This window comes from Macrobrachium rosenbergii, chromosome 5, assembly GCF_040412425.1.
Source record: "Macrobrachium rosenbergii isolate ZJJX-2024 chromosome 5, ASM4041242v1, whole genome shotgun sequence".
Lineage (NCBI taxonomy): Eukaryota > Metazoa > Arthropoda > Malacostraca > Decapoda > Palaemonidae > Macrobrachium > Macrobrachium rosenbergii.
Window position 1 is genome coordinate 42,304,043 of NC_089745.1, and position 26,010 is coordinate 42,330,052.

General features: G+C 36.8%; 2 protein-coding genes across 4 annotated transcripts in view; one reads left to right on the top strand and one right to left on the bottom strand.

The window, feature by feature from the left end:
- The window catches only part of LOC136838720 (E3 ubiquitin-protein ligase RNF14-like), a 68,199-nt gene extending 55,602 nt beyond the window's left edge, over positions 1–12,597 (top strand). For 2 of the 3 annotated variants that reach the window (XM_067104149.1, XM_067104150.1), the window contains exons 7-8: positions 10,071–10,260; positions 12,494–12,597. In XM_067104149.1, the coding sequence (XP_066960250.1) occupies positions 10,071–10,260; positions 12,494–12,582 (279 nt within the window). In that variant the 3' untranslated portion in view covers positions 12,583–12,597. Of the gene's footprint in view, positions 1–10,070; positions 12,144–12,493 lie in introns of those variants that run through there. The other variant, XM_067104151.1, reaches the window with a different exon arrangement.
- Positions 12,598–20,587: 7,990 nt separating this feature from the next.
- The window catches only part of LOC136838721 (uncharacterized), a 418,623-nt gene continuing 413,200 nt past the window's right edge, over positions 20,588–26,010 (bottom strand). Inside the window, 1 exon segment of the mRNA XM_067104155.1 lies at positions 20,588–21,513. Within this exon segment, the coding sequence (XP_066960256.1) occupies positions 21,418–21,513 (96 nt within the window). The 3' untranslated portion in view covers positions 20,588–21,417.

The following is a 26,010-nucleotide window of genomic DNA, read 5'->3' on the forward strand; positions in this document are numbered from 1 at the left end:
TTCAGCTTCCGACATTTTTACTACTCACGCACCAAAACGAGGGAAAAATGTGCCGTATTGAGTCTGTTAACCCTTAAATGCCGACTGGACGTATCGTAAGTTGACTAAAATTGTCTGTCAAGTGACGAGTGGACGTACTGTACGTCGACTACAAAAAATTTCAACCTTCAGTCAACCTTGACTCGACTGAAATGGTAGAAAAAGGCAATTGTAAGCAAAAACTCTTACATTCTAGTAATATTCAATCATTTACCTTCATTTTGCAACAAATTGGAAGTCTCTAGCACAATATTTCGATTTATGGTGAATTTTTGAAAAAACTTTTTCCTTATGTCTGCGTGGTAACTCGGCCGAAAATTTCAGAAATTCTTTCGTCATTTTGTCGTAATTTTTGCACAGTTTTATATTAGCCATTACATAAAGTTTTATATATGAAAATGTGCACAATTTCATGTAAAATACAACAAAAAACAACACATGGTTGTAGCTTTTATCAGTTTGGAAATATTTTCATATAAATCACGATAAGTGCCAAAATTTCAACCTTCGGTCAACTTTGACGCGACCAAAATGGTTGAAAAACACAATTGTAAGCTAAAACTCTTACATTCTAGTAATATCCAATCATGTACCTTGATTTTGCAACAAATTGAAAGTCTCTAGCTTAATATGTCGATTTATGGTGAATTTTTGAAAAAAATTTTTCCTTACGTCCGCGCACAGTAACTCGGCCAAACATCTCAGAAATTCTTTCGTCACTTTGTCGTAAGGTTTGCACTGTCTTATATTAGTCGTTACATAAAGTTTTATATATGAAAATGTGCGCAATTTCACGTAGAATACAACAAAAAATAACTCATGGTAGTAGCTTTTATCAGTTTTGAAATATTTTCATATAAATCACGATAAGTGCCAAAATTTCAACCTTCGGTCAATTTTAACTTGACCAAAATGGTCGAAAAACGCATTTGTAAGCTAAAATTCCTACATTCTAGTAATATTCAATCATGTACCTTCATTTTGCAACAAATTGGAAGTCTCTAGCACGATATTTCGATTTATGGTGAATTTTTGAAATAAGCTTTTTCCTTACGTCCGCGCGGTAACTTGGCCGAACATCTCAGAAATTCTTTCGTCACTTTGTCGTAATGTTTGCACCGTTTTATATTAGTCGTTACATAAAGTTTTATATATGAAAATGTGCACAATTTCATGTAGAATACAAAAAAAAATAACACATGGTTGTAGCTTGTATCAATTTTGAAATATTTTCATATAAATCACGATAAATAGAAAAAATTCTACCTTCGGTCAATTTTAATTCGACCGAAATGGTCGAAAACTGCAATTGTAAGCTAAAACACTTACAGTCTAGTAATATTCAATCATGTACCTTCATTTTGCAACAAACGGGAAGTCTCTAGCACAATATTTCGATTTATGGTGAATTTTTGAAAAAAACTTTTTTTTACATCGCGCATTACGAATTCATGCATCATTTTGTGATAATATTTTCTCTGTGTTGCTTTGATCGTTTTACAATTTGTTATATACCAAAATCATTGCAATTTAGTGTACAATACAAAGAAAAAAAATAACTTGTGAGCTTTAACCGTTTTGCTCACAGCGCGATTTATATACAATTATATATGAAATTTTTTTTCGTGCTGTCATATATTTCAATATTTATATATGATAATGATATTTTTTTTCATTTGTGATGGTTGCATACTAAACTTCAGGGAATGACAAAAAAATGAGCCAAAAATGAACTCTTAATCTTGAAAACTAAGCGTGCTGTGATTTTTTGAAAAAAACTTTTTTTCCGCTTCGGCGCTAACTCCTGAATGCCGCTGGCATACGACAGACACTTTTGTAAATAGAGGCTCGGCGTTTAAGGGTTAATGGTGCTGATTGTTTGAGTGGTTGAACGAAGTGCCAAAACGTGCCTTTTTTAGGTAAGCCATATTTAGTCTGTTAATGGCACGGTTTCCGCCAGGGATGGAGCTATCAGAGGCCTAAACTTTATGCTGTAGTTAGTCCGCTAAAGGCTCTGATGGTAGGCTGCGGCCGTATTTAGTCCATTAATGGCTGGGCCAAAACCGCACTACCTGTCCCTTGCCGGGGTCACCAGTGTGAGGTTCAAGAAATGTCAGAAGTGAAAGACTGATCCTTTATTATTCTTGACAGGTGTTTATAATTCAGAAAGCGGACGGAAAGGTAGCAGGTGCCCTGAGTCCCCCCGCTGCCTCCATACGGAGGTTGTGTTTGTTAACAGGCATAAAAAGACATATTTAATGCGTTATAGAGCATGTAAAAGGCAGGTACATATATTGGCGGACATGCCGTACAATGATGCATACTATGAGATACGTAAAGAATCTGAAATATCAAAAAGTAACATGTATGACATGATTAATGTACGTATGAAGAGAGAAACACAAGGAAGGAGAGGCAATTTGACGCCCTTACACTGAGACACACCTCTCCCCCTCCTGAACCACTCATAAAAGCCCAAGAGTACAGTTGCAACAGACCTCTCTTATATCACAACAGACCTCCCCAGTAATAGCCTAGTTAATTGTTCAGAAACGAATTCCAGTGATATGGAAAAATCAACAGAGGTTAATAATCCAGATCTGGATACTCATAATGCACTGCCATCATCCACAGAAAACTTAATTGACAAAAATAACCATAATGAATAAAGGAAAGTAATTGACAGAACTAAGGGTAAAAAACCTAACGTTCCGTTCACAGATCGATCTAACAAAACACTAGTCTTGCCCACCATTAATCAGAAACAGATTACATTAACTACATCACAAGTGGAAATCCATATTGTTACAGAATCCAAGACAAATATAAATAACGATTCCCCAAATATGGATAAATCCTCTAACTCTTCTGTACTCTCACCACCTAAATCAATGAAGAAATCTTCAATTAAACATCCCACTGAAAAATCAGAAACCCCAAAAATTCATCAAATCACAATCACATCAAATCAACCCTCAACAAGATCAAAGAATTATAATAATAATAAATCTAAAAATTCAAATCAAAATCTTATACCAGCACATCAGAGATCCTATATACCTACACCAGAAATTCCCAACAAAAATACTTCAACATCCAATAATGGAAACATAATTGGGACCCAGAGATCAGAACCATTCCTTCAACACTTGGAACATGATTTATCTTGCGGATGTCAAGAGCGTTTCATCATAACATACAATCGTTTACCTAAAAAAAATGAAAATGTAACCCAAAATTTCATAAATAACTTTACTAGGTTCCAAAAATGCCCTTTAACACTCCATCAAGATGGCGAACTATGCTCGGAATCCTTAAAACTTAAAAGAAACATGATCAAAACTCAAATAGATTTGCTACAAGATATTTCAAATATATTAGCCAAACATATAGAAGATATTAGCACTTATTCTAATTTAGATGAACACTTCAAAAGAATTAGAACACAAAAAATGAATCATACACTTAATTTTGAAACTGATGAGGACCTTGAATATAATCAAGAATTCAATATGAGTGAACTTAATTTTGCCCTAAAATCATATCAATCATCAGCTCCGGGTCATGATATGATTTCTTTTGAAATGATCCAAAATTTAGCTACACTGGCTAAAGAATTCTTATTAAAATTATATAATAACATATCACTAACGCATGTCTTCCCAACTAAGTGGAGACATGCAATAATCATACCCATCAGTAAACCAGGAAAAGACCCTAGCAACCCCACTAATTAAAGGCCAATATCTCTAACAAGTTGCTTGTGCAAACTGTCGGAGAAAATGGTTAGTTTGAGACTATCACCTACCCAATCGGGATCAATAGCTGGTAGATCTACACTAGACCCATTAACTCATTTAGAAGATCATATTAAAAAAGGATTTGAAAAGAAAAACCTGACAGTGGCTATTTTCTTTGATATAGAAAAAGCATATGATACCACATGGAGATACAATATTATGCACAAACTCCACAAATCTGATATTCAAGGTCACGCTCCAATATTTATCAACAATTTTTTTAACAAATCTTACATTTCAAGTACACATAGAAAATACATATTCAAATTGCTACATACAAGAGGAGGGTATCCTCCAAGGCAGTGTTTTGAGCTACTGCTTATTTGACCTGTGAACCTCCCTGAGGGTGTACAAAATTGTTTGTATGTGGATGATTTTGTAATATATTATTCAAATTATTCTCTGAGACATGCTCAAAGAATACTTAATACAGCAACAAATAATATAACCACTTGGACTAACTCAGTAGGTTTCAAGTTGTTGATAAATAAAACAAATGGCATTGTCTTCTACAAAGACAGGAGATGGTTGAAACAACAAACCATTAAATTATATACATCTTTATAATGAAGAGATAAACATGTGCAAGTGTTAAATATTTGGGTATAATTTTTGATCAACATTTAAATTGGAAAGATCATATCAAGTATATCAAAGCCAAAGGATCTAAAGCCCCTACATTATTAAAGAAAATCTCTCACACCAAATGGGGTGCAGGACGAGATACAATGTTAATGTTGTACAGTGCAACAGTACTATCAATTATGAATTATAACTGTCCAGTTTATTCAACTGCCTCAAAAGCAACTCTAAATCTCTAGATGCTTTACATCACGAGGGAATGCATATATGTACAGGAGTCTTTCGCTCATCTCCAACTGTCTCTATCCTAGCAGAAACAGGCCAGCTGCCTCTAAAATATTACAGAGATCTAATTACTTTAAGAAGTGGCTTACCCCTTCAAGCAGGCACATCTCCTGTATCAAATAAATTTCTCAATCAAAATACAAATAATAACCCAAATCAAAACTCATTTACTAAAAAAACTAATTATCTATTGAATTTACATAAATGATTCCCAAATTTACCCAAGAAATAAATCAGATCACACCATGGACACTAAAAATGGCAAAAATGTGCACATATCTATCATATCTTTCAAAAAAATGTACTGTATGTTCAACACAGAAATGTACCATCAACATAGCATGGAACACACAAGACAGAAGGGTAATCTATTCATAATCTATACAGATGGATCCAAAAATGAAGCTGGAGTGGGCTCATCAGCCTATTCAAGTGATGAAACTATCCAAATGGGCCTTCCTCTAATATCATCAGTATTTGCAACTGAATTAGCAGCTGTACAATTGGCTCTCCACATTATATAAAAAAACGGAATTCCTTCAGCACTCATATTGAGCAACTCAAGAAGTGCAATTGAAGCAATAGGATAATTTAAATCAAATAATCACCTTGTCCAAAGTATCCAACAGGGAATTCATCATTTAATTACAAACGGCTTTCAAGTTGATAAAGTTCATATTTGTTGGATCCCAGCCTGTGTAGGCATTGAGGGTAATGAGAAAGCAGATAAAGCTGCTAAATTGGCTTGCACAATCAAGCTGCTAAATTGGCTTGTACAATCGCCCCCAGCCCGAGAAGAACCCTAAAAGAGTTCAGAGGTCTGGTTAAACAAATCATTTATAACTAACTAACTAACCAACTAATATGAAAGCTCCCCTATCAGACTGGCTAGCATCAGTTCAACCTTTAATTTACAGGGAATGGCAAAATGATTGGTCAAATACACCCCCTCAAAACAAACTAAGACAAATTAAGGACGAAGTTAAAAAGTGGCATTCTTCTACCCAAAAACAAAGAATTAATGAAGTAATTTTAACAAGACTCAGAATAGGACATTCCAGACTCACACATGGTCATCTGATGTCAACTCCATACACAAATCCAATAACTTGTGAAAGATGTAACTTCCCAATAACAATCAAACATGTCTTGATTGACTGTCTGAGATGGCAACATGAAAGAAATACTTATTTACAAAATAAATCAATAAAGGATATTCTAGCTGAAGGTAATAACTTTTCAATTAATAATATCATTCTCTTCTTAAACAAAATTAAATTAATAAATAAAATATAATTTTTCCCTCTCTTTTGTTTTTTCCTCTTTTTTTTTTCCCTCAATTTTTAATTTTATTTTTACCCATTTTTTTTGTTATTTATTTATTTATTTATTTATTTATTGAATTACTTATTTAATTTTTTGTGTATTCTTCCACCCCCCTTTTTTTTTTCCAGCCCGAGAAGAACCCTAAAAGGATTCAAAGGTCTAGTTAAACAAATCATTTATGACTAACTAACAGTTACTTTTAGTGTATCAGAAAGATAAGAGAGAGCCAGATGATAAAGGTGGATGAAGTACAAGGATCTATAAGTGGAACTGAAAGTTACCACAGTTTCACTAAGAAGTAATAGTTGGACAGCAAGACTGAAGAAGGAAAGTGGAAGTGTAGGTAGAGTAAAAGGCTAAAAAGTGTGTGCAGTTTGTTGCCAAAGGGGTGCTGCAAACAACCTTTGGTAATGCGTACAGTGCATCTTGTGAGGTACACTGACAGCACTACCCCCTATTGGGATCATATGCTTGTTGGCAGTTTAACTAGTAACCAGTGGAAAGTTTTGACTTTGTTGTTAAATAGATTTGAGTTATATCAGTGACAGGCTTGTGATTGATTCCCTTTGGGGAATAAGCTTTAAGTGATTAAGTTTGTGGTAGACTATTATGGGGCATCTTAGATTTGTCAGTGTTTGTCATTTGTCATTAAGAAGCATTTAACCAGCCTTTTGTCTCATTTACTCATTCTTTTGCTTTGGTTTGCTGCATTAGTGTTTGTTTTATTTGCATCATACTGTCTGCAAACCTGATCCTCAGTGCTTGACCCAATCTGGATTAGCGGACAGCTCTTAGGCACTGTCTATTACTATAAATGCATATTCAGGTGTATCTCCAAGTGCAAATATTTAAGGAACAATAGCAATATTGGTCCATCCCTGTTAGTTCCCATGTGGAGGATAATAGTTCATCCTGAACAAAATCAGTAACATTTTATACTTACAAAGTATAATTAGCTTTAAATGATGATAAACAGGCAACAGCAATGGATATGGATGAATTCACCTCCCAAACAAAGTAACAAGTCCTGTATAGTTAGTTTGGCACCATATGAACATGACAACAGAAATTGAAAGACAAGGTTTTAGAGATGATCCTGTACCATTATAATTCAACAATGAATTTAGAATATATAAGTAGTCAAGATTACTTTTTCTTAAAATTTGGAGGACTCCCTTTCGCAATAGTACCTTTGAAAATTAAGATGTGGGAGGTTTGGCTTCATAGGACCTGTTTGTCCTGCTCCCTTCTGCAGAGCCCCACTCCTTGAGGAATCTCAGGGGAGTTGAAGTTGTTGTGGATGTGTGTGCTATTTCATTGTCCATTGTTTTTCCTCTTCAACTTTGTTTTACTGAGGGCAAAGCCTGTCTCTGTCTTCCCAGCTTTAACATTTTAGCTTGGGTACCTCAGCCTCGTCATCCTTATCTGCTCCTTCCGCATCCTGGGGTCTCCCTTTCACGTCAGCAGCCTCAATCTTTTCAGTCAATTGAAGATAGATTTTGATTTATTTTATAGGAAAAGGTGATAAGTGAATAAATATGAGGGAATAGAAATAAAACCTAAATTCTGGAGATGTCAAAAGAAAACAGGAATGAATTTGCTTTTCACTTGAATATTTGGGGATCAGAAGATCTACAATTAGAAGACAAGTATTAAACATGATGCTAGAACTGACACTCTTTGCTGCAGCAGCCTGCTTAGTGTTGCAAGCAAAAACAGCTAGGTCAGGTAAAGAATGGTGCAGAGGATGTTTGTAGTACAATTTATGCAACAAACATAATTGACTCACTGTATGTGTATGCCACAATTCAACATTAGGAGTTGGCAGAATAAACTTGATTAAAGACATAACTATGTGAGTCAGCACCCGAAGACCACACTGGAGAACAGTTCTCCAAACAAGGCAGAAAAGAGTTAAAATACTCAGATTTAATAGCTTCTTCCTGAAACATTCTGAAATGTTTCTATGAGATGCCAACTTTATGAGAAGAGGAAGCAATATTACATTTATGCTTCTCAAAAGTCAGCTCACGGTGCAGATAGAACAGGTCAGCCAGTGTGCAGCTTTGGGTATGAATCGCCAATACTGTGACGTCACATGCCCTGGTCTCACACAATTGGTTAATCAAAACAATGCTTTAGTTTGCTACCCATAGAGGACTTGCTGTATGCCCATATATCTTTGTATTCACTCATTCATACTATCAGTGATAATGTCAAGCAACTGCGTGGTATTTGGCTGTTCTAATACACATGAAAAAATGAGAAGAATATAAAATACAGTACCATCGTTTTCCAAAACCAGTGGGAACATATCCATATGTGGAAACAGCTTAATGTTGACCCTCTTGAAAATAGGATATCTTTCAGAAATCCTAAGGAAGAAAGAGAAGTTTTTGTGTTTTTGGATGTTCCCCTTTTAATCAAATTAGAAATAATTTCGTTGAATCGGGTTTTTTTTCCTCAACACTGGGGAGTGTATTTCAGATGCTGGCATACAAGAAATGCTTAGTAAAACCAAAACAGAATATGGGCTTGCATATAAGATCAGTGAAATGCATATAAATGTAACTGGTCAACAAAGACAGCACGTTAGATTAGCAGTGCAACTGTTATCTAGATCATGTGCCAACTCATAAAAGATTTAGGTGAAAAGGGACTGTTGGAGTGTCAGAACTGGAGTCAAACATCTGATTTTATTCTTTTAATGAATGACTGGTTCGACATCATGACTTCTTCATGCATGTATGGAGAGTTTGGTAAAAGCAATGCTTTTGGTCCTGATGTAGAAAAACAAAAAGGTACACTGCTCAAGGTCGAGGTAATGAGTACTATGAGAGTTAAAAGTCCTAATGCAAAAAGTCTTTTCAAGTTCCAGAAAGGAATAATTTTATCATGTAAATCCACCATTGCTTTGTTTGATACGTTAAAAGCCTCTCATAGTATTGAGTGCCTACTGACACAAAGATTAAATCAAGATCCAAATGTGGTAAATTTTAAATTAAGGCTCAAAAAAATTGTTGTTAGGAAAGGAAACGAAGTGTAATATCTCCTCAGTTGAAAAACTCTTGAATCTGCCAATGAAGATGAATATATAATAATAATAATTTCGCTACATGTTGCCGTAGTGAACAGCGAGAGAAACAATTTACCCGCCACTGCGTCTGGCTGTTCCATTCGCCACCCCGAAAAGGCAGCTTACATTCAACAATAATAACAATATCCTATTTCGAATATTAACGGTGTAATTCGCATACAGTAAATTATTAAAACACTTTTCAGTTGCAAAATGTACACCCAGATATCCTTTTATTTACCTAAAACTTACACATATTGTAACTATTTAAAGCCTGGGACGCAGTGTTACCATGCGTGAGCACCACAGGTGGGTGGACAGATGGAAAAAACGAGTATAGTCGGACATAGTTAGAATTAGTTTGGAGGAGTTTTCACAGCCTAGGATCAATGTCCTTGAAGTTCGAGAACCTTCCTCTTCTGTTTTTTGTACTGTACTGTATAACCATCCAATAATACCTGCTGAATGACAATGCCATGTCTCACTTCAGACATTTTAAAGTGCAGGCAAAAAGATAAATCAGTAGACTGGTTTTTTAGTGAGAGAAAAACTTTGTGAATCCAGAGAAGAAAGCATCACAGAGAGACATAAAATAAGAAATACAGTAACCCCAGGAGCACAGTTACCTGTGTTTTTATGTCAGGGGACTTTCCTTTCAAACAATAACATCTCCTTTTCACCTCCCTCACCACCTTCCACATATTCCATCAACTCTCTTAGGTGCAAGTAAAGTGAGATTAAATTTTCTTTTATTTCATGTTTATTTTGTTTAGTTTTTAAATTTTGTCATGCTAGCCTTATTAAATTTTTGTTATATATATATATATATATATATATATATATATATATATATATATATATATATATATATATATATATATATATATATATATATATATATATATTATATATTACATGGTATATACTTATATATAGTTTTTGTTGGTTTTCTTTCTAAACAGAAAGTTAATGGTTGCAATAAAATTACCTGTTGGTGTGGCACTCATGTCTGTTGGCTCTGTTTGAGGAAGCTGAAGTGCAGTGAGCCTTACAGTCACTACAATGAAGAGACTTCTCCCTGTTTTGAACTTCTATTTGATGGAATGGAAGTTCAGGAAGCTCCTGAAGAAAATGACATTTGGAATGATCCAGGTATAGAAATGGGTGCCTTTCTTGATTTAACAATTGTGGACATGATGTAATTGTAGTTTTTATGTTTGTGGTGCAAATTACAGTACTGGTTATCCGTATTGTGTAATTTAGGGAGCCTTATATTTTTTTTTTCTCTTTTTAAGACTAACTTGTATATGTGTACTAATGCTGTGGTCATAATCTGTTTATACAGCACTTGTACAACATATTGCGATATGTATGGTTTCAGCTCCTTCAACTTTTGTTTTTACTTTCTTATGATAATTAAGAAGTTTACTGAATAAAATATACCAGCTTGTAGCTGGTATATTTTGTTTCCCGAGGTCACAAAGTTTTCCTGTTATACTGGTTTTATATTTTCTGACGTTTCAACTAGCCTTCTGGTGGTCATCCCCAAGAGTTAAAACAGGGAATGAATCAAGATGAAAGTTACACAGGTATTGATAGCAGATGGCTGAGTCATAGTTAGGCATTGGACTGGTGTGCTGAATGTTGCTGTTGTTTTGTCTGGTCTTGAAGGTGTGATCTTAGTGTATTCGATGGGACTGGTAAGTGTATCCTTCACTGGTGTGACTGTTACGACAGCCCTGTCAGGCAAGGAGATGACATCTGGTGTTATTTATATCTCTCCTCCTTTCCCTACTTGTGTGTTTGGCAGCAGGTCAGGTACCAGCTGATTTCATGTTTCACATGATAGTATTGGGTAGAAATTTGATTTGTTTTACCTTGGTGTTTGGATTTTTTGTCCAGTATATGTAGTTCCTCGGGAAGACACTAGCATCAGCAGTGTGGTATTACCTATATAATTTTTGCACTTGTTATTAACTCCTATCTTGCAGGTCTTTTATTTTGATTTTGTTGGCAATAATTAACGATGGCCCCCGTTCTTGAAGGTGGTGAGAAGATGCTTTGTGAGTTTGATAGTAGTCCTGATGTCTTCATGCCATAATAAAAAACATGAAAGAGAAGAATTCATAAGAAGTACAAAAATTATAGACAAAGCACTGGACCACTGATCAACAATGGTATATAACCAAAATTCTACCCACTGTTACTGTATAGGAGAAATATAAGAAATCAGCCATCATCTAACCTAGTTCCAAACACCATCAAGAGAAAGAGAAAGAGAGAACAGGTATAAATAAGATTAGATGTCATCTCCTTACCAGACCAGGCTGTCATACCAGTAACACCAGCTGAAGATACACCAACCAACACCATTGAATAGGCCAAGATCACAGTCTCTTGGAGCACCAGAGAATGAGTTGAAATGTCAGCGGAAATAAAACCATTGCAACAGAACATCTTTCTCTGACCTTAGGAAACCAAATAAAAGAGATATAAGCTGAAAAAAGTTATAAGATGTATAGAGAAGACTATACAAATTAAATGCCAGAGACAGCTATTTCATTCAACAATACTGCCCTTAGAGAAGTTCACCTCCCTAATTAATAGAATAGATGAGATAACTATGTTAATATTAACCAGTGTAACAGGTGTGACTATAAACATACAGTTAACCAAGGGGAATGTAACTTTCCCAGTTTCACAAGACAAAATTTTGTTTTGCTTTGACTTGCCAACCACTGGAAGTTTCTGTTAAGTTCATTCTATGCCATATTTTTGTTGCTGTATCATATTTTTTTTGCTTATAACTGTAAAGTTTTCTTATAGACTTTTCATAAGCTGATTGGTGTGTCAGCATCCATTTAAAGGAATGGCATGTCTGCATTTCAGGTTGTAAAATTGTTGACATTTATGATGCAGATCAGTTTAGGATTGTTTTGTTGGTTTCTTCTCTTTTTCATTAAAATGAAACTAAGTAAATAAGTGCAGCAGATATTCTTTGTTATGGTCCGTAAAATATAAGTATGTTGCCTGTAGTTTTTGTTTATCTGTCGAGTTGCATACTTCAACTGATTTATTAGGACAGGTTAACTCTGCCATACCCAGAATTGGCAAGGCCTAGGCATAGACCTATGCCTTGCATAGGTCTAAGCTTAAATGTAGGTTATTCACAGACCATTTACAGGCTCCTTAATGAGGAAGATCTGATGCTGGCATAAGGCCAGCTCAATCAGTCAGCAACAGAAGCAGCACGTGAATGCACTAGACATTGATATCCGCATGCCAAGTGGAAACTTGCGACAAAATTAATATACTGTGTAACACACTGGCACATATCTAATGTGATATACAAAATTATATAAAATACTGTTTGTTCATTTTCCAGTTCTGCATTTTAATGTTCTGCCTGGAAATTTGGATTTAACGGGAAAAATTTCTGGAATTTCTGGAAACTGGTTGGCAACTTTCCAGTAGTCATTATATGGTCATTTGGTGAGATTGTGTTCTACCTTTAAGTGTCCGTAACTGGAATAAATTTCATCGTAATGAAGGTATGTCGATGTTGTAGTGATAGTATCTGGATTTTAATTTATTTCGGCCTTCAGTTATACTGGTAATGTGTATTTTGTGGCAGAAATATCGCTAATATTTCCAGGTCTATGTGACCATATCTGAATCCATTTGTTGTTGTAGAACCAAGGCTATAGGCCTAAATGGGTGTAATTTGGGTAGGATTGGGAATCTGTGAGTCAAAAAACCCAGTCGACCCCCGGTATTCGTGGAGGATGTGTACCACTACCTCCCGTGAATAGCTAAACTCCGCAATACTTAAAATCCCTGTAAAAACGCTGATAACAAAATATTTTGACAGTTCAAAACACCAAAAAAACCACTAAGAATGCTTATACCTGAATATTTTAATAGTTATCACAAAATAGGCGGGGGGTCGACTGTTTAACCATTTGGCTTATTAGGAATGGTTTTCATTCTAGTTGAAGTGAAGAGGCTAAAGGTATACTGAAGCTATGAAGGGATGGAAGGTAGCCATAGGTCTATGCAAGTCTTGTGAAATAGCCAAGATTATTTGCAGTTGGATGAATTTGGTCATCACTTTAAGGTACAGTGTTTAATGTTAAATCATTATTACATGTTAGACTTGAAAATATTTTCTTATTCTTTTCAGCAGTAAATAAGCAGGCCTACTTTTAGAGATAGAAGATCCAATCTTTATAGGCCTACAATTTTTTGCGACCACAGTGGAAAGTTAGGTTTTTATCTCACTTGTACTGAACTGTATACACCCTTTTACTATATTGTTCAGTCAGGAAATTTTATTAAATGACTTCTCCATGCAGAGCTCCTCTGTATAATTACTCATTTGCCAGTGAAATGAATGTCAGAAAGGTTCAAAGCACATTTTGAACACAGTAAAATTATATCTTCAAGTCTTAAATGTGATAAGGATTTAAAGTAAAAATTAGAGAGGGTTTATATTTCTAGCTTTATGTCTCTAGCTTTATGTCAGGTAATGCTGCAGAATAGTTGTGCACACGTCATTCTGATTTCCATGATGTCACATAGATTGGCCCTCCTCCCCAGTGGTAAGCCAGGTTAGGTTGTTTCATCCTTGTTGAAATATGTCTGCCCTGACTCTTAATTAAATTCATACTGTGTAAATATTCATACTCAGAGTGCATAGATAACACTGATCTTTGTTTCTGGGTTATAAAGAACTGGAATTGGAACATTGAAAAATTTGATGTTTTTTCCACTTGTGGTCCTGGGGATTTTTGGCTGAAAATTTTAGTAAAATTTCATTTCCCCAGGTTTTTTTTTTTAAATTCATTTATGACCAAATCTTCATTCTCATATTTTTTGCATAACAAACACTGAACTTCATTTTTGGGTCTAAGAGAACTTTAATTGAAATGTTGATAAGTTTGTCATTTTTTCTGCGATTTTTGTGAAAATTCATATAAAATTTCATTTCCTCAAATTTCATTTAAATTCATCCAGTGATTAAATCGTCTTACTCAGAGTGCATAAATAACTGTAATTCTTTTTCAGGTTATAGAGAAGTTGAATTTAGATGTCTAAAAATTTGACTGGTCTTGTGCATTTTTGGCTGAAAATTCTGGTAAAATTTCTTTCAAATTTATTCCATGACTAAATCTTCATCCTCAAAGTGCATAAATAAAAATCTTTGTTTCAGGGTCATGGAGAACTGAAATTGAATTGCAGAAAAATTTGACATTTTTACGATAACCAGTCCTGCAGATTTTTGGTTAAAAATTTAGGAAGAATTTAATTTCATCAAATTTCTTTTAAATTTATTTTATAATTAAATCTTCACCCTCAGAGTGGATAAATAACACTACTCTTCATTTTTGGGTCATAGAGAACTGAAATTGAAATGCAGAAAAATTTGATATTTTTTTGATAACCAGTCCTGCGGACTTTTGGTTAAAAATTCAGGTAGAATTTTATTTCATCAGATTTCTTTTAAATTTATTTTATGATTAAATCTTCATCCTCAGAGTGGATAAATAACACTAATCTTCATTTTTGGGTCACAGAACTGAAATTGAAAAGCTGAGAGATGACTTTTTGGTAAAATGTCATTTCCTCTAATTATTTACAATTCATTGACTAAATATTCATCACAGAATGCATTAATAACACTAATCTTCATTTTTGGTTCACAGAGAACAAAGACAAACACTGAAAAAGTTACTATTTTTCGATATGCAGACTTATGGTAATTTGGTGGAAAGTTGTAGAATTTGATTTCCTCAGTTGTCATCCCCAGGGTGCATAAATGACACTAATTTCCATTTTTTAGTTATAGAGAACAGAAATTGAAATGCTGAAAAAATTGACATTTTTTTCCATTCTAGGTCCTGCAAAATTTGACTGAAAATTCTTGCAAAATGTTTCCTTTCGTTTCTTTATATTTCATATTTTGATTAAATCTTATCCTCAGAGAGCATAAATAACATTAATCTCCATTTTTTGGTTATAGAGAACTGAGTTTGAAACGTTTTAAAATGACTTTTTTCCTAATTGCGGACCTCAGAAATTTCAACCAAGAATACTGGTGAAATTTAATTTCCCTAAGTTACTCTTTATTTCATTTTATAACCAACTTTTCATCCTCAGGCTACATAAATCACTCTAATCCAAATATTGTAAATTTAAAAATTGACATGTTGAAAAATTTGACTTTTTCTTTGCATGACCTGTGGAAATTTGACAAACTTTTGCTAAGGTTTCATTTTCTTTAGTTTCTGTTTTATTTCATCCAGTGACAAAATCTTCATTCTCAGAGTGCACAAAAACACTAGCCTGTGTAGAGAACTAAATTTGAAGTGTTGAAACGTATGACTTTTTTTTTTATATGCTGACCTACCAAAATTGGACTACAAATTCTGGTAAAATTACATATCGTCCAATTTCCATGTATTTCATTCTGACTCAGTCTTTATCCTCAGGGTGCATAGTTAACAGTACTCTTCAGTGTTGGGTCATGGAGAATGGAAGTTAAAGCCTCATCAAATTTGAATTTTGATTTTCTAGGAGCAGACTTGTGGAAATTCGACTGAAAATCTTGGTAAAACTTAGTTACTTCAATTTAATTTTATTTCATTTTATGACGAAATGTTATGGAAATGGACAGATCTGACTTCTCCATGTTGGCAAGTAGGCCCTTACACAGCCCCAGAAGTATGTCCAGATTTTCAACTGTAACACAGCCCCAGAGTATGTCCAGATAACTTTTTAATTCCTAACTTTTTAATTCTTCCCTTGTAAATGTTACCATTAGCTAGCCATTCAGGTAGTCCTGAAGACAGTGACCAGATGTGTTGGTGTTTTATGTAATGGGTCAAGCCCTGCTTCCAAATGAAGGCAATATCTGACACAGAGGACTGAGGACTAAAGTCTGTGTGTCAGTGCCTTTAGCCCACCAGTTTCTGTGTCAGTGTCTTCTCTAGCCCACCAGTACATCAAAAGGGAAATCAAACCTTTCTACTCTTTTGAGTGAGTGGCTGGGCCCTTCCATGGCCATTGGAATGATAAGGCAATTTGGGGCTTTGAGGTTTAGATGGAACTCGACAATGGTGGGTCAAGGGGTCAGAGAAGGATCTTAAATGTCATACCCAACTTTTTTTAATCACATTTGCCAACTGATAAAAATGTAGAGAATGTGAAGGAGGAAAACCCATCCAAGAGAAGGATGAGATGGCAGGTCATACCTGTGTCTTGGACAAAGATAAGGCACTTACCACCATGAACCAACTGTCAGTTCAACGCGGCCACACTCCTCCAAGGGGAAGGGTCTGTCTTGGAAACATTGCAGACCCAGTTTAGAATCTCTTGAGAATGACATCTTGAAGAACACAGAGGTCAGGGTTGTAACCTTTGTTTTCCACCCCCCCCCCCAAAAAAAAAAAACTACTTGGTGGAGTTGACTCTTGTCCTCTGGGGACATCCTGGGTGCCAGGGGTACCCCATTGTTTCCCAAAGTTGGGAGGACCAAGCATTGGATTCCTGGAAGAAGCCAAACTTCTCAGTGGCCAAGCAGGAGCTGCAGGATGAAGATCAGAAGAGAAACAACCAGGTTGCTAGGGAGAAATGTCACAAAACAAAAAAATGACAAAAAATCAAAAGACAAGATAACAGTGGTAGTGCAACTGCCAAAGTTAAACCACAAAAAGGGAGCCAATGGAAAGATGAGGAGACTTAGAAGCACATTGAGCATAAGAGGAATCTCTTTTGGAAGGGTGATGATTGTCAGGATAATAGTACTGCTGCAGTGGCCAAAGGAGCAGCAACTTGAATTGTGGCAGCACCTTGGGGTGAACGTGCTGTGGTTTACTTGGGGGTTCTGACAGTAGAAGGTTCCACTGCTTGCAGGTTTAGGGACATGTTTTTCATGCTGTTGCTTAAGAGTACCCTTTGCAGGTTTAGGGACATGTTTTTCATGCTGTTGCTTAAGAGTACCCTTTGTTGGAGGATGAACTTTAGCTATACCCCTCACTATCAGTGGAGTCACCCCAGAGAGAGGGTACAATATATATTCTAAGGGAGGCTTGAGACTAGAAGGGAATTGTCAAAGGCCAAAAAGTAGGCGCAAGAACTGGAGCACTACAAGGGAGAGCAGGAACTGCAGGCATGATCATGGCTGTGGGCACAGTTGCAATTGCTTGAACAGCTGGCAAGGAAGCAGAGACCTGGATGGATGTCGTGGCTGCCATAAGAGTCACTGTTGAAGACATATGCGCTGCTGGTGAATAAATAGAATTGCAAACCTACAGGCAGTGCTGGAGGGCCTATGGAGGTAGAGAGGGTTGCAGTCAACTTATTCACAGGTGACCCAATCATGAACTAAGCTTGAAACACCAAAAAAACCTCTTCCATCAGTCTACATATAATGAATCCACAGCCTGCAGAAACAAACATGAGATTGAGTGACTAAAAGGCATGTGCTGGTGAAACCAGAGAGGGAGCCAAAGGGTGAAGGAAAATCCCTCCCAGGAGTGACAGGTTAGTACTAGTCTGGAGCCAGCAAACTCCCAGCACAGCAAGTCCTCAACAAAAGACCATTGCCTACTTGTGTATTGCTCTTGGGTTGAGGGGAAACACGTCTTTCAAATAAACCCCAGACCACACTAACAAATCAAGAGGCATCTGCTGTGACCTTGGGAGCATGACACTTATGAGACTTCCTGGTGGTATAAAGTAACCATTGATCCATGGCCAATTGGTACACACTGGACAAGTCCGTTGCAATGATAACTTGGCCTTGACAAGATGGCACTGTACATGCAGGTTCTGATCTAATAAGGACATAGAAGAGCTGCATGCCCTGCCTACCTAGCTCCACACAAGTGGGCCAAGGTGTAATATTGTACACAAAAATAATAGTATAGAGAATTCCCCATTCCCCACAAAAATACAAGCACAAAGAATCATCAGCATTCACACAAAAACCTTAAGTGCAAATTGTGAAACTAGATCATGAGAAATAAATGGAGAATGAACTGAAAATGAGTAACTGCTTCACTGCGAGAAAATCTGAAATGATGAACTGATAAGACAACTTTGCAGTAATAAAAATTACCAGTGCTGAAAATTTGCAACTATAGTGTCAGTTAACCCTTAAACGCCTGTTGGACGTAGCAAACGTCGACTAAAATTGTCTGTTGAATGCCGAGTGGACGTAGCAAACGTCGACTACAAAAAATTTCAACCTTCGGTCAACTTTGACTCGACCGAAATGGTCGAAAAACGCAATTGTAAGCTAAAACTCTTATATTCTAGTAATATTCAATCATGTACCTTCATTTTGCAACAAATTGGAAGTCTCTAGCACAATATTTCGTTTTATGGTGAATTTTTGAAAAAACTTTTTTCTTACGCCCGCGCAGTAACTCGGCCGAAAATTTCAGAAATTCTTTCGTCATTTTGTCGTAATTTTTGCACTGTTCTATATTAGCCGTTACATAAAGTTTTATATATGAAAATGTGCGCAATTTCATGTACAATACAACAGAAAATAACTCATGGTTGTAGCTTTTATCAGTTTTGAAATATTTTCATATAAATCACGATAACTGCCAAAATTTCAACCTTTGGTCAACTTTGACTCGACCGAAATGGTAAAAAAATGCAATTGTAAGCTAAAACTCTTACATTCTAGTAATATACAATCATTTACCTTCATTTTGCAACCAATTGGAAGTCTCTAGCACAATATTTCGATTTATGGTGAATTTTTGAAAAACACTTTTTCCTTCCGTCTGCGCCAGAAATTCTTTCGTCACGTTGTCGTAATGTTTGCACCGTTTTATATTAGTCGTTACATAAAGTTTTATATATGGAAATGTGCGCAGTTTCATGTGGAATACAACAGAAAATAACTCATGGTTGTAGCTTTTATCAGTTTTGAAATATTTTCATATAAATCACGATAACTGCCAAAATTTCAAGCTTCGGTCAACTTTAACTCGACTGAAATGGTAAAAAAACGCAATTATAAGCTAAAACTCTTACATTCTAGTAATATTCAATCAATTAGCTTCATTTTTCAACAAACGGAAAGTCTCTAGCACAATATTTTGATTTATGGTGAATTTCTGAATAAAAACTTTTTCCTTACGTCTGCGCGCGGTAACTCGGCCGAACATCTCAGAAATTCTTTCGTCATGTTGTCGTAATGTTTGCATCGTTTTACATTAGTCGTTACATAAACTTTTATATATGAAAATATGTGCAATTTCATGTAGAATACAACAGAAATTAGCTCATGGTCATAGCTTTTATCAGTTTTGAAATATTTTCACATAAGTCACGATAACTGCCAAAATTTCAACCTTCAGTCAACTTTAACTCGACCGAAATGGTAAAAAAACGCAATTGTAAGCTAAAACTCTTACATTCTAGTAATACTCAATCGTTTACCTTCATTTTGCAATAAATTGGAAGTCTCTAGCAAAATATTTTGATTTATGGTGAATTTTTAAAAAAAACATTTTCCTTACGTCTGCGCGGTAACTCGGCCGAACATCTCAGAAATTCTTTCGTCTCGTTGTCGTAATATTTGCACCGTTTTATATTAGTCGATTTATGGTGAATTTTTGAAAAAAAAAAAATTTCTTTTATGTCCGCGCGTTACGAATTCATGCATCATTTTGTGATAATATTTTCTCTGTGTTGCTTTGATTGTTTTAAAATTTGTTATATACCAAAATCATTGCAATTTAGTGTACAATACAACTAAAAAAATTAAGTCATTAGCTTTAACCGTTTTGCTTACAGCGCGATTTGTATACAATTATATACAAGTTTTTTTTTTTTGCTGTCATATATTCCAATATTTATATATGATAATGATATTTTTTTAATTTCTGATGGTTGCATACTAAACTTCAGGCAATGACAAAAAAAATGAGCCAAAAATGAACTCTTAATCTTAAAAACTAAGCGTGCTGTGATTTTTTGAAAAAAACTTTTTCCGCTTCGGCGCTGACTCACCGAACGCCGCCGGCATACGGGAGACATTTTTGTAAATAGGGCTTCGGCGTTAAAGGGTTAAGAAATCCAAGTAACTGTGACAGTAAATACAATCATAAAAGGGAAACTTAACTGATAATAACACTCAGAATAGTAAAAATTCCCAAGAGCTCACTGGTTACTACCATTATGAAAAACACAGTGAAATAAGGAATTATGGAAAATGAATGGCACCATGAAACGAAGAAAAACCAGATTCACATAGAAGAATGATGTGCAGGATGCTGGGAGCTGGTCTGGTCATATGCAGATGGGTTTGTATTTTTCAGGATTTAACAAGATAGTGCAGTTGGAGAGCTATTTGCAAGAGACTGGTTATTAGTGATTGGTGGGTTTGAGAAGACCCCAATAGGTAGCAAACATTGGTTTGTTCAGCAGTTTTTGGGATGTGAAAGAAAATAGTCAATTTATAATCTTACTTTATTTCTACACTTGTACATTCTTAAAACTAACAATGATATAAGAAGAAAAGATTCTCTTTAACAGAAAATGTTTATTATTTAGAAAAGAAAGACGTTTAAAGGTTAGTACTGTACTTTATAAGGTATATCTGCAAGAAATCTACAGATAATGAACACAGACAATCTGACTTAAATGTTCAAATAAATACCATACCTCCATTTTCATGTTACTGTTATTGGATTCCTTTGAAAAACTTACAACACACAGGTTTGTAAATTTATGCTCTATCCTGAGAATCATGTGCAACAAAATTATTTTTGTCGATTTGGGGAGCACAAATGAATTAAATGGACAGAGTGCATTTTGATTGTTAGATGATAATTGTGCTTTCAATTTCTTGAGGGCATACTGCTATTGCTCTTGCCACACGATAATAAGAGAATCTGTGTGTTGCTACTTAAATGAAAGATTTTGTGAGATGGGAATGAATGCCAGGCATTATTACAAAGTGGTCTAGAAACCGGGCTACAGGCAAGGCGTGATGAAATTGGTGAAATCTGTACAATGGGTGATTTATATATATATATTTATTTATATAAAAGAAACTCTAGAGTGAAAGCTCTCTGGTCAGTAATGTATTAACAAACTAAACATCTCAATTTTGGAGCCTTTTAGGACTAAACTTAATGAAAACTGACTCCTTACAGGATTATTGTCTTCGTCTGATTAGACTCGGTGTCTGCAAGAATACTCGAGTTGAAGTTCAGGGAGTCCCAGTAAGTCCACTTCTATACACCTTTTTTCCTCTTCCTCCCTGGGAAACAATAGTTTGCTTTACTGGACTTCCATTTTGGCTCTAACTTTGGCATGAATTTTTTCAAATTCTGAAGAAGGGACCTTTTCAGCTTCTTTACTCTCTGATTTCTCCATCTGTTAAAAAAAGAATCACGTATTAAAATCACTGCACCCTTGATTTTGATTCCATCCTTATATTAACACTGCATAAGTTACTCGACATTTACTTATGAGTGAAAAAAATTTTTCCCTAACATAAAAATGATTTTATGTCTCAGTTATTGTAAGTGTAATGCTAAAGCTGGATGCAGACTTGTGCAATGTCATCTGAGCAATAACCCAGATACAAAAAGATATGTCATGTGGTGGATTCAATGTTTATAAACAAATTATTAAAGATGTTGCAGTTCAATTCTTTAGATGCAGGATATGTATCCCTTAATAACAGAAACCACATCCTTCCCCCCTTATAAAGTTTAAGAACTGAGGCTGTGGTCTATACACATTCATTTAAATTACTCAAACAGCAATAGTGACAAGAAATAGGGAGAGGGAGTTTCTTTGTAGATGCTAATTACAAAAAATTCTGTTGTACTTAAATTAGGACAGTTCCTGGTTGCAGTTTTCCGGATGTCTAAGCTGAAGATGTACTCTACAAGGAAGGAAGAATTTGCAGCCATGCAATGTTGCACAATCTTTTTGCTTTATGTTGTATAAGGAGGAAAATAGAGGCCCTAGGTAGGGAGATGTAGCCTTGCCCTTGCCACAACATTGCACGGCTATGACTTTTTTGATGCTGCTGCAGTTTACCAGATGTCCTTGGCCAAAGATTTCCTCTCCAAAGATGAAGATGCATGATCGTGCAGATGTTGCATTACCATATCCTTTCTACAATTGTTGCACGACCAAGATACAACTCTCTTTGGTTGTTTTCGCTGTTTTCTTCCCTCCCCTGTCTATGAATGTAGACTACGAGATTCTTTTACTTAGCCTGAGTGTCAAGTATATGGATGTTTCTTCATTCCTCCACATTCCCACTTGGGTACATTACCACAGCAGGGCACGTCCGGGGCTGTGCCCCTGTCCAAGTTCACGTGGAGGTTTAGAGAAGAAGAGAGTTCTTATGAGTTTTTTCCCTTGTTCATGTGAAGGTTTCTTGATGGATGGATCACTCTTCAGATGTCAGTGGGATGTCTGTAACAGACACCAGCCCCCCCTCTCGAGATCATGATCAAGATCATCAACATCTCCATGGCACTGTGGGGCAGCGCCTCCGCTCTACCTTTCAAGAAGAGTCCCCTAGCAAACGAGATCACTCTTTTGAGAATGATTCTACCTCCACAGTTGGGTGAATGGCATCGACGGTGCTTCCCTGAACGTCACTGGTGGGACTTAAGTGAACAAGCATGCCTTGCTTTCTCTCCCCTGCTCACGTCCGAATGAAACCGTGTTCATCCAAGGGGACTTCGACAGCAATTTTCCTAGAGTGGCCAATGTCTGTTTCCAGTAATGACCATGCCTAAATGAACTGGATCATTCTCCCAGACCCTTACGACTATCGTTGAATGAGTGACGTCCTTTCACGACCCTGTTCATCCATGGGTACTTCAACATTATAGGATAGGAAACTTAATTTATTTGTTCCTACTCAACTCTGGTAGTTCCTACATGTATACAAATCCTCAGTTTTTACATATGGTTTTCAACCTTGCTATCTTCTGGAATCGGGATGATTCCAGTCTCTACAGCATGGGTTTCTTCGAATCCCCGTACGTTCCTGACTTTGTCGAGAGTGGGCAGTCTCAATGTCTTATTCAGCAGGTGCTTTTCACAGGATGAAGATGTAGGCCACAGGCGCGAGAAGATAAACTGGTGGCCGTAAGGGAGATGATGTCGGGTCTGAGGGACAGCTTAGGCTTCCCTCACCTTATCGAGGCCATTCCCATCATTGTCTCTGAGGGGCAGCTTTGGCCTCCCTTGCCTGACCGAGACCATTCCCGATGTATGAGGGATGACCCCTGGCCCTGTTCATGTGGCTGGAACCCTTTCCCTCATAGCAGCTTTTTTCCTGGCCGCATTATACGACAGTTCTTCGGGACCTGTATGTTGTTGTCTTATTTTTCTACAGATCATCCGTGGCCTATTTCTTCGGGTTGGCTCAAATGTATTCTAAATTTACACCTCCCTCTCCGGATCCCTTGACCTCTCTCGATGACTCAGTTGCAACATTGACTTAAGTTGTTTGAAGTTTTTGTATCAAGTGTTCGTGTCTCGTCAGTACCGATCCATTTATGGCAGTACACAGGGAACCAAGAGCGTGCCAGGTAGAACTATCAGAGCTAGGATCGATCCTCTTCTTTAAGTCACCCTCAGAATGATACGTTCTGGAATTGGTCTTGGCCACTGGCCATTGTGCAAACAAGTTTTGCAATAGATTAGAGAGGGGCCAATGATTTCTTCGGTCCCTTAGGATCACAGAAACATGCTAGACGTCCCTTTCAAACTCATTCCTTTCCTGAAAGGGAAGTTAGGTTAAGAAGTAGGAACAAGATGCTAAGACTGCTTTCCTCCCCATTTGCGGCAACCAGTGGGGAGTGCAATTAGACTTAAGGATCATTTTACGGTGACTGAAATCTGGGTGGTAGATGTCCTTTGGTAGGATTTCAACTTCACTTCACCTTAAAGTTTCTACCACTCCTCATTACCCATCCGGTCCATGTCCACAAGTTTGTTCCGGCTTCTTGAATTTTAAAGGTTATACTGTATGAATACAATATGTAAATTGTACAATCTGGTTCCCAGTTTCTACAACTGTCCGTCTCTTGTCGAGAAGGTGACAGGTAATTAGATTAGTCATAGATCTTTTCTTCCCCCAACCTGTTTCAACAGCCTTGGTTCAAGACAGAAACGACATGCTCCATACTTGCAACCATCAAGGAATCAGACATGATTTCTTCATTGGGTTTGAAGGACAAGTATTAACGAATACTTAACCCATCAACCCTTCTGCATGTTCCTCTGCTTCATTTCCAGGGAGACTTCGTACCTCTTCAGAGGAGATGGCTTCATGCCTATCTCTATTGTATCCTTGGTACATTTGATGTTTAAGCATCTCTGGGACAGGACAGACTTCTCGGATTTTGTTGCAGCCTTAGAAATACATGTTCCAGAGAAGTCTGATCTCTCACCCAAGCAAGAGTAAGTATCTGCAAGGTTAACAGATACAGCAGCAAGGATGGAACGTCCGATCTCTCACCCAAGCAAGAATAAGTATCTGCAAGGTTAACAGATACAGCAGCAAGGTTGTCCTTGGCTTGGCAGGGCCAACCAGTTCAGCAATTTCAAGCCCTGCTTGGTTACCTGTTGTCACCAGGAGGCTGGTTCTTCTTGGGTAGTTTGTCCTCCTTCATTCACTTCATACAGATTAAAGGGGTCCTGGTCTTCGACAAAGGTCTCCCCATTCCATCCCGTCCTCTCTCAGAGAAATGTGACAGGACTTAGCCCAATGCCTCAAGGCATCAACCAGAAAGAAGTGGCCTGCACTTCAAGAGGTTAGGTTGCGTAAATCCAACCTAGCCTAGCCTAACCTGACCTAATCTGCACCTCAATATCCTGAATTTCTTAGCTCTTCAAGCCTCAGGATCCCAGGATAGGCTTTCCATGGTGTTGTTACGGAATGGTACCACAGTAGTTCCATAGCTAACATGAGTGTTCTTTCATCTCCTCAACTGATGATGCAGGTGCATGGGTTTGAAGTAGCACACTCAGCACAGCGGTCAACCAGACACATTCCAGGGAAGATGGATGTATGATAGACAAGATCGGTCACTAGAGTTGGTGTTAGCGACAATCGGTCTTGACTCCTTGACATTCCGAAGGATTATTTGGTCTAGGAAGACAGTTGGGTTAGTCCTTCATCTCGACACACTGAAGCTGTTACTGTTCAGCTCTATCTTTCCGGACAGTGGGCATTACAGCCAACACCCATACCATATTAAAAACATCACTTCTTGTCTGATCAGTGAAGTTTAGCATCTTTCACATCCATGGTTAACAACGTTGGGGCTAGTCAGTACTTGGATAGGTGACCTCCTGGGAACTCCAGATGCTGTTGGCACCTAGGAAACATCTTTCGAATCCATGATTCAAGTTTTGGGCTTACGGCTTCCTATCATTCTGCCTGATTCGCTGGGTGATCAACAGTGTAAGAGAGTTCTGTTTCTAAGGAACCTAAAGACTACCAAGTGCCAGAAGGCCTTTTGTGTTACCACTTCAGGACTTCACCTCCAAACTAGGTGCTGACAACTTGTTGCTAGTTCCAGCTCTTTCCAAGAAGTGTCCAAGGGCTCCATTTCTTTTGGCATTATGTAATGATCAAATCTACGTACTCCACAGCTGACATGGTGGACAACAATACATTCCAGGAGAGATTTCATGAAGTCTGGGGTGTAAAGTCATCTGTAAAGTCATTCGTGAAGTCTCTGCTGGGCAAGTTTTCTGTGGTGACGTCCCATTTTCTTTGCCTACAATTAGTCACGCCTAACGCATCAGGTCATGCAAAGTTCAATCATTTAAACTATGTATATATTTTGTTTACCTGCTGTCAAAAATGTATCACATGTTTCTTCTTTC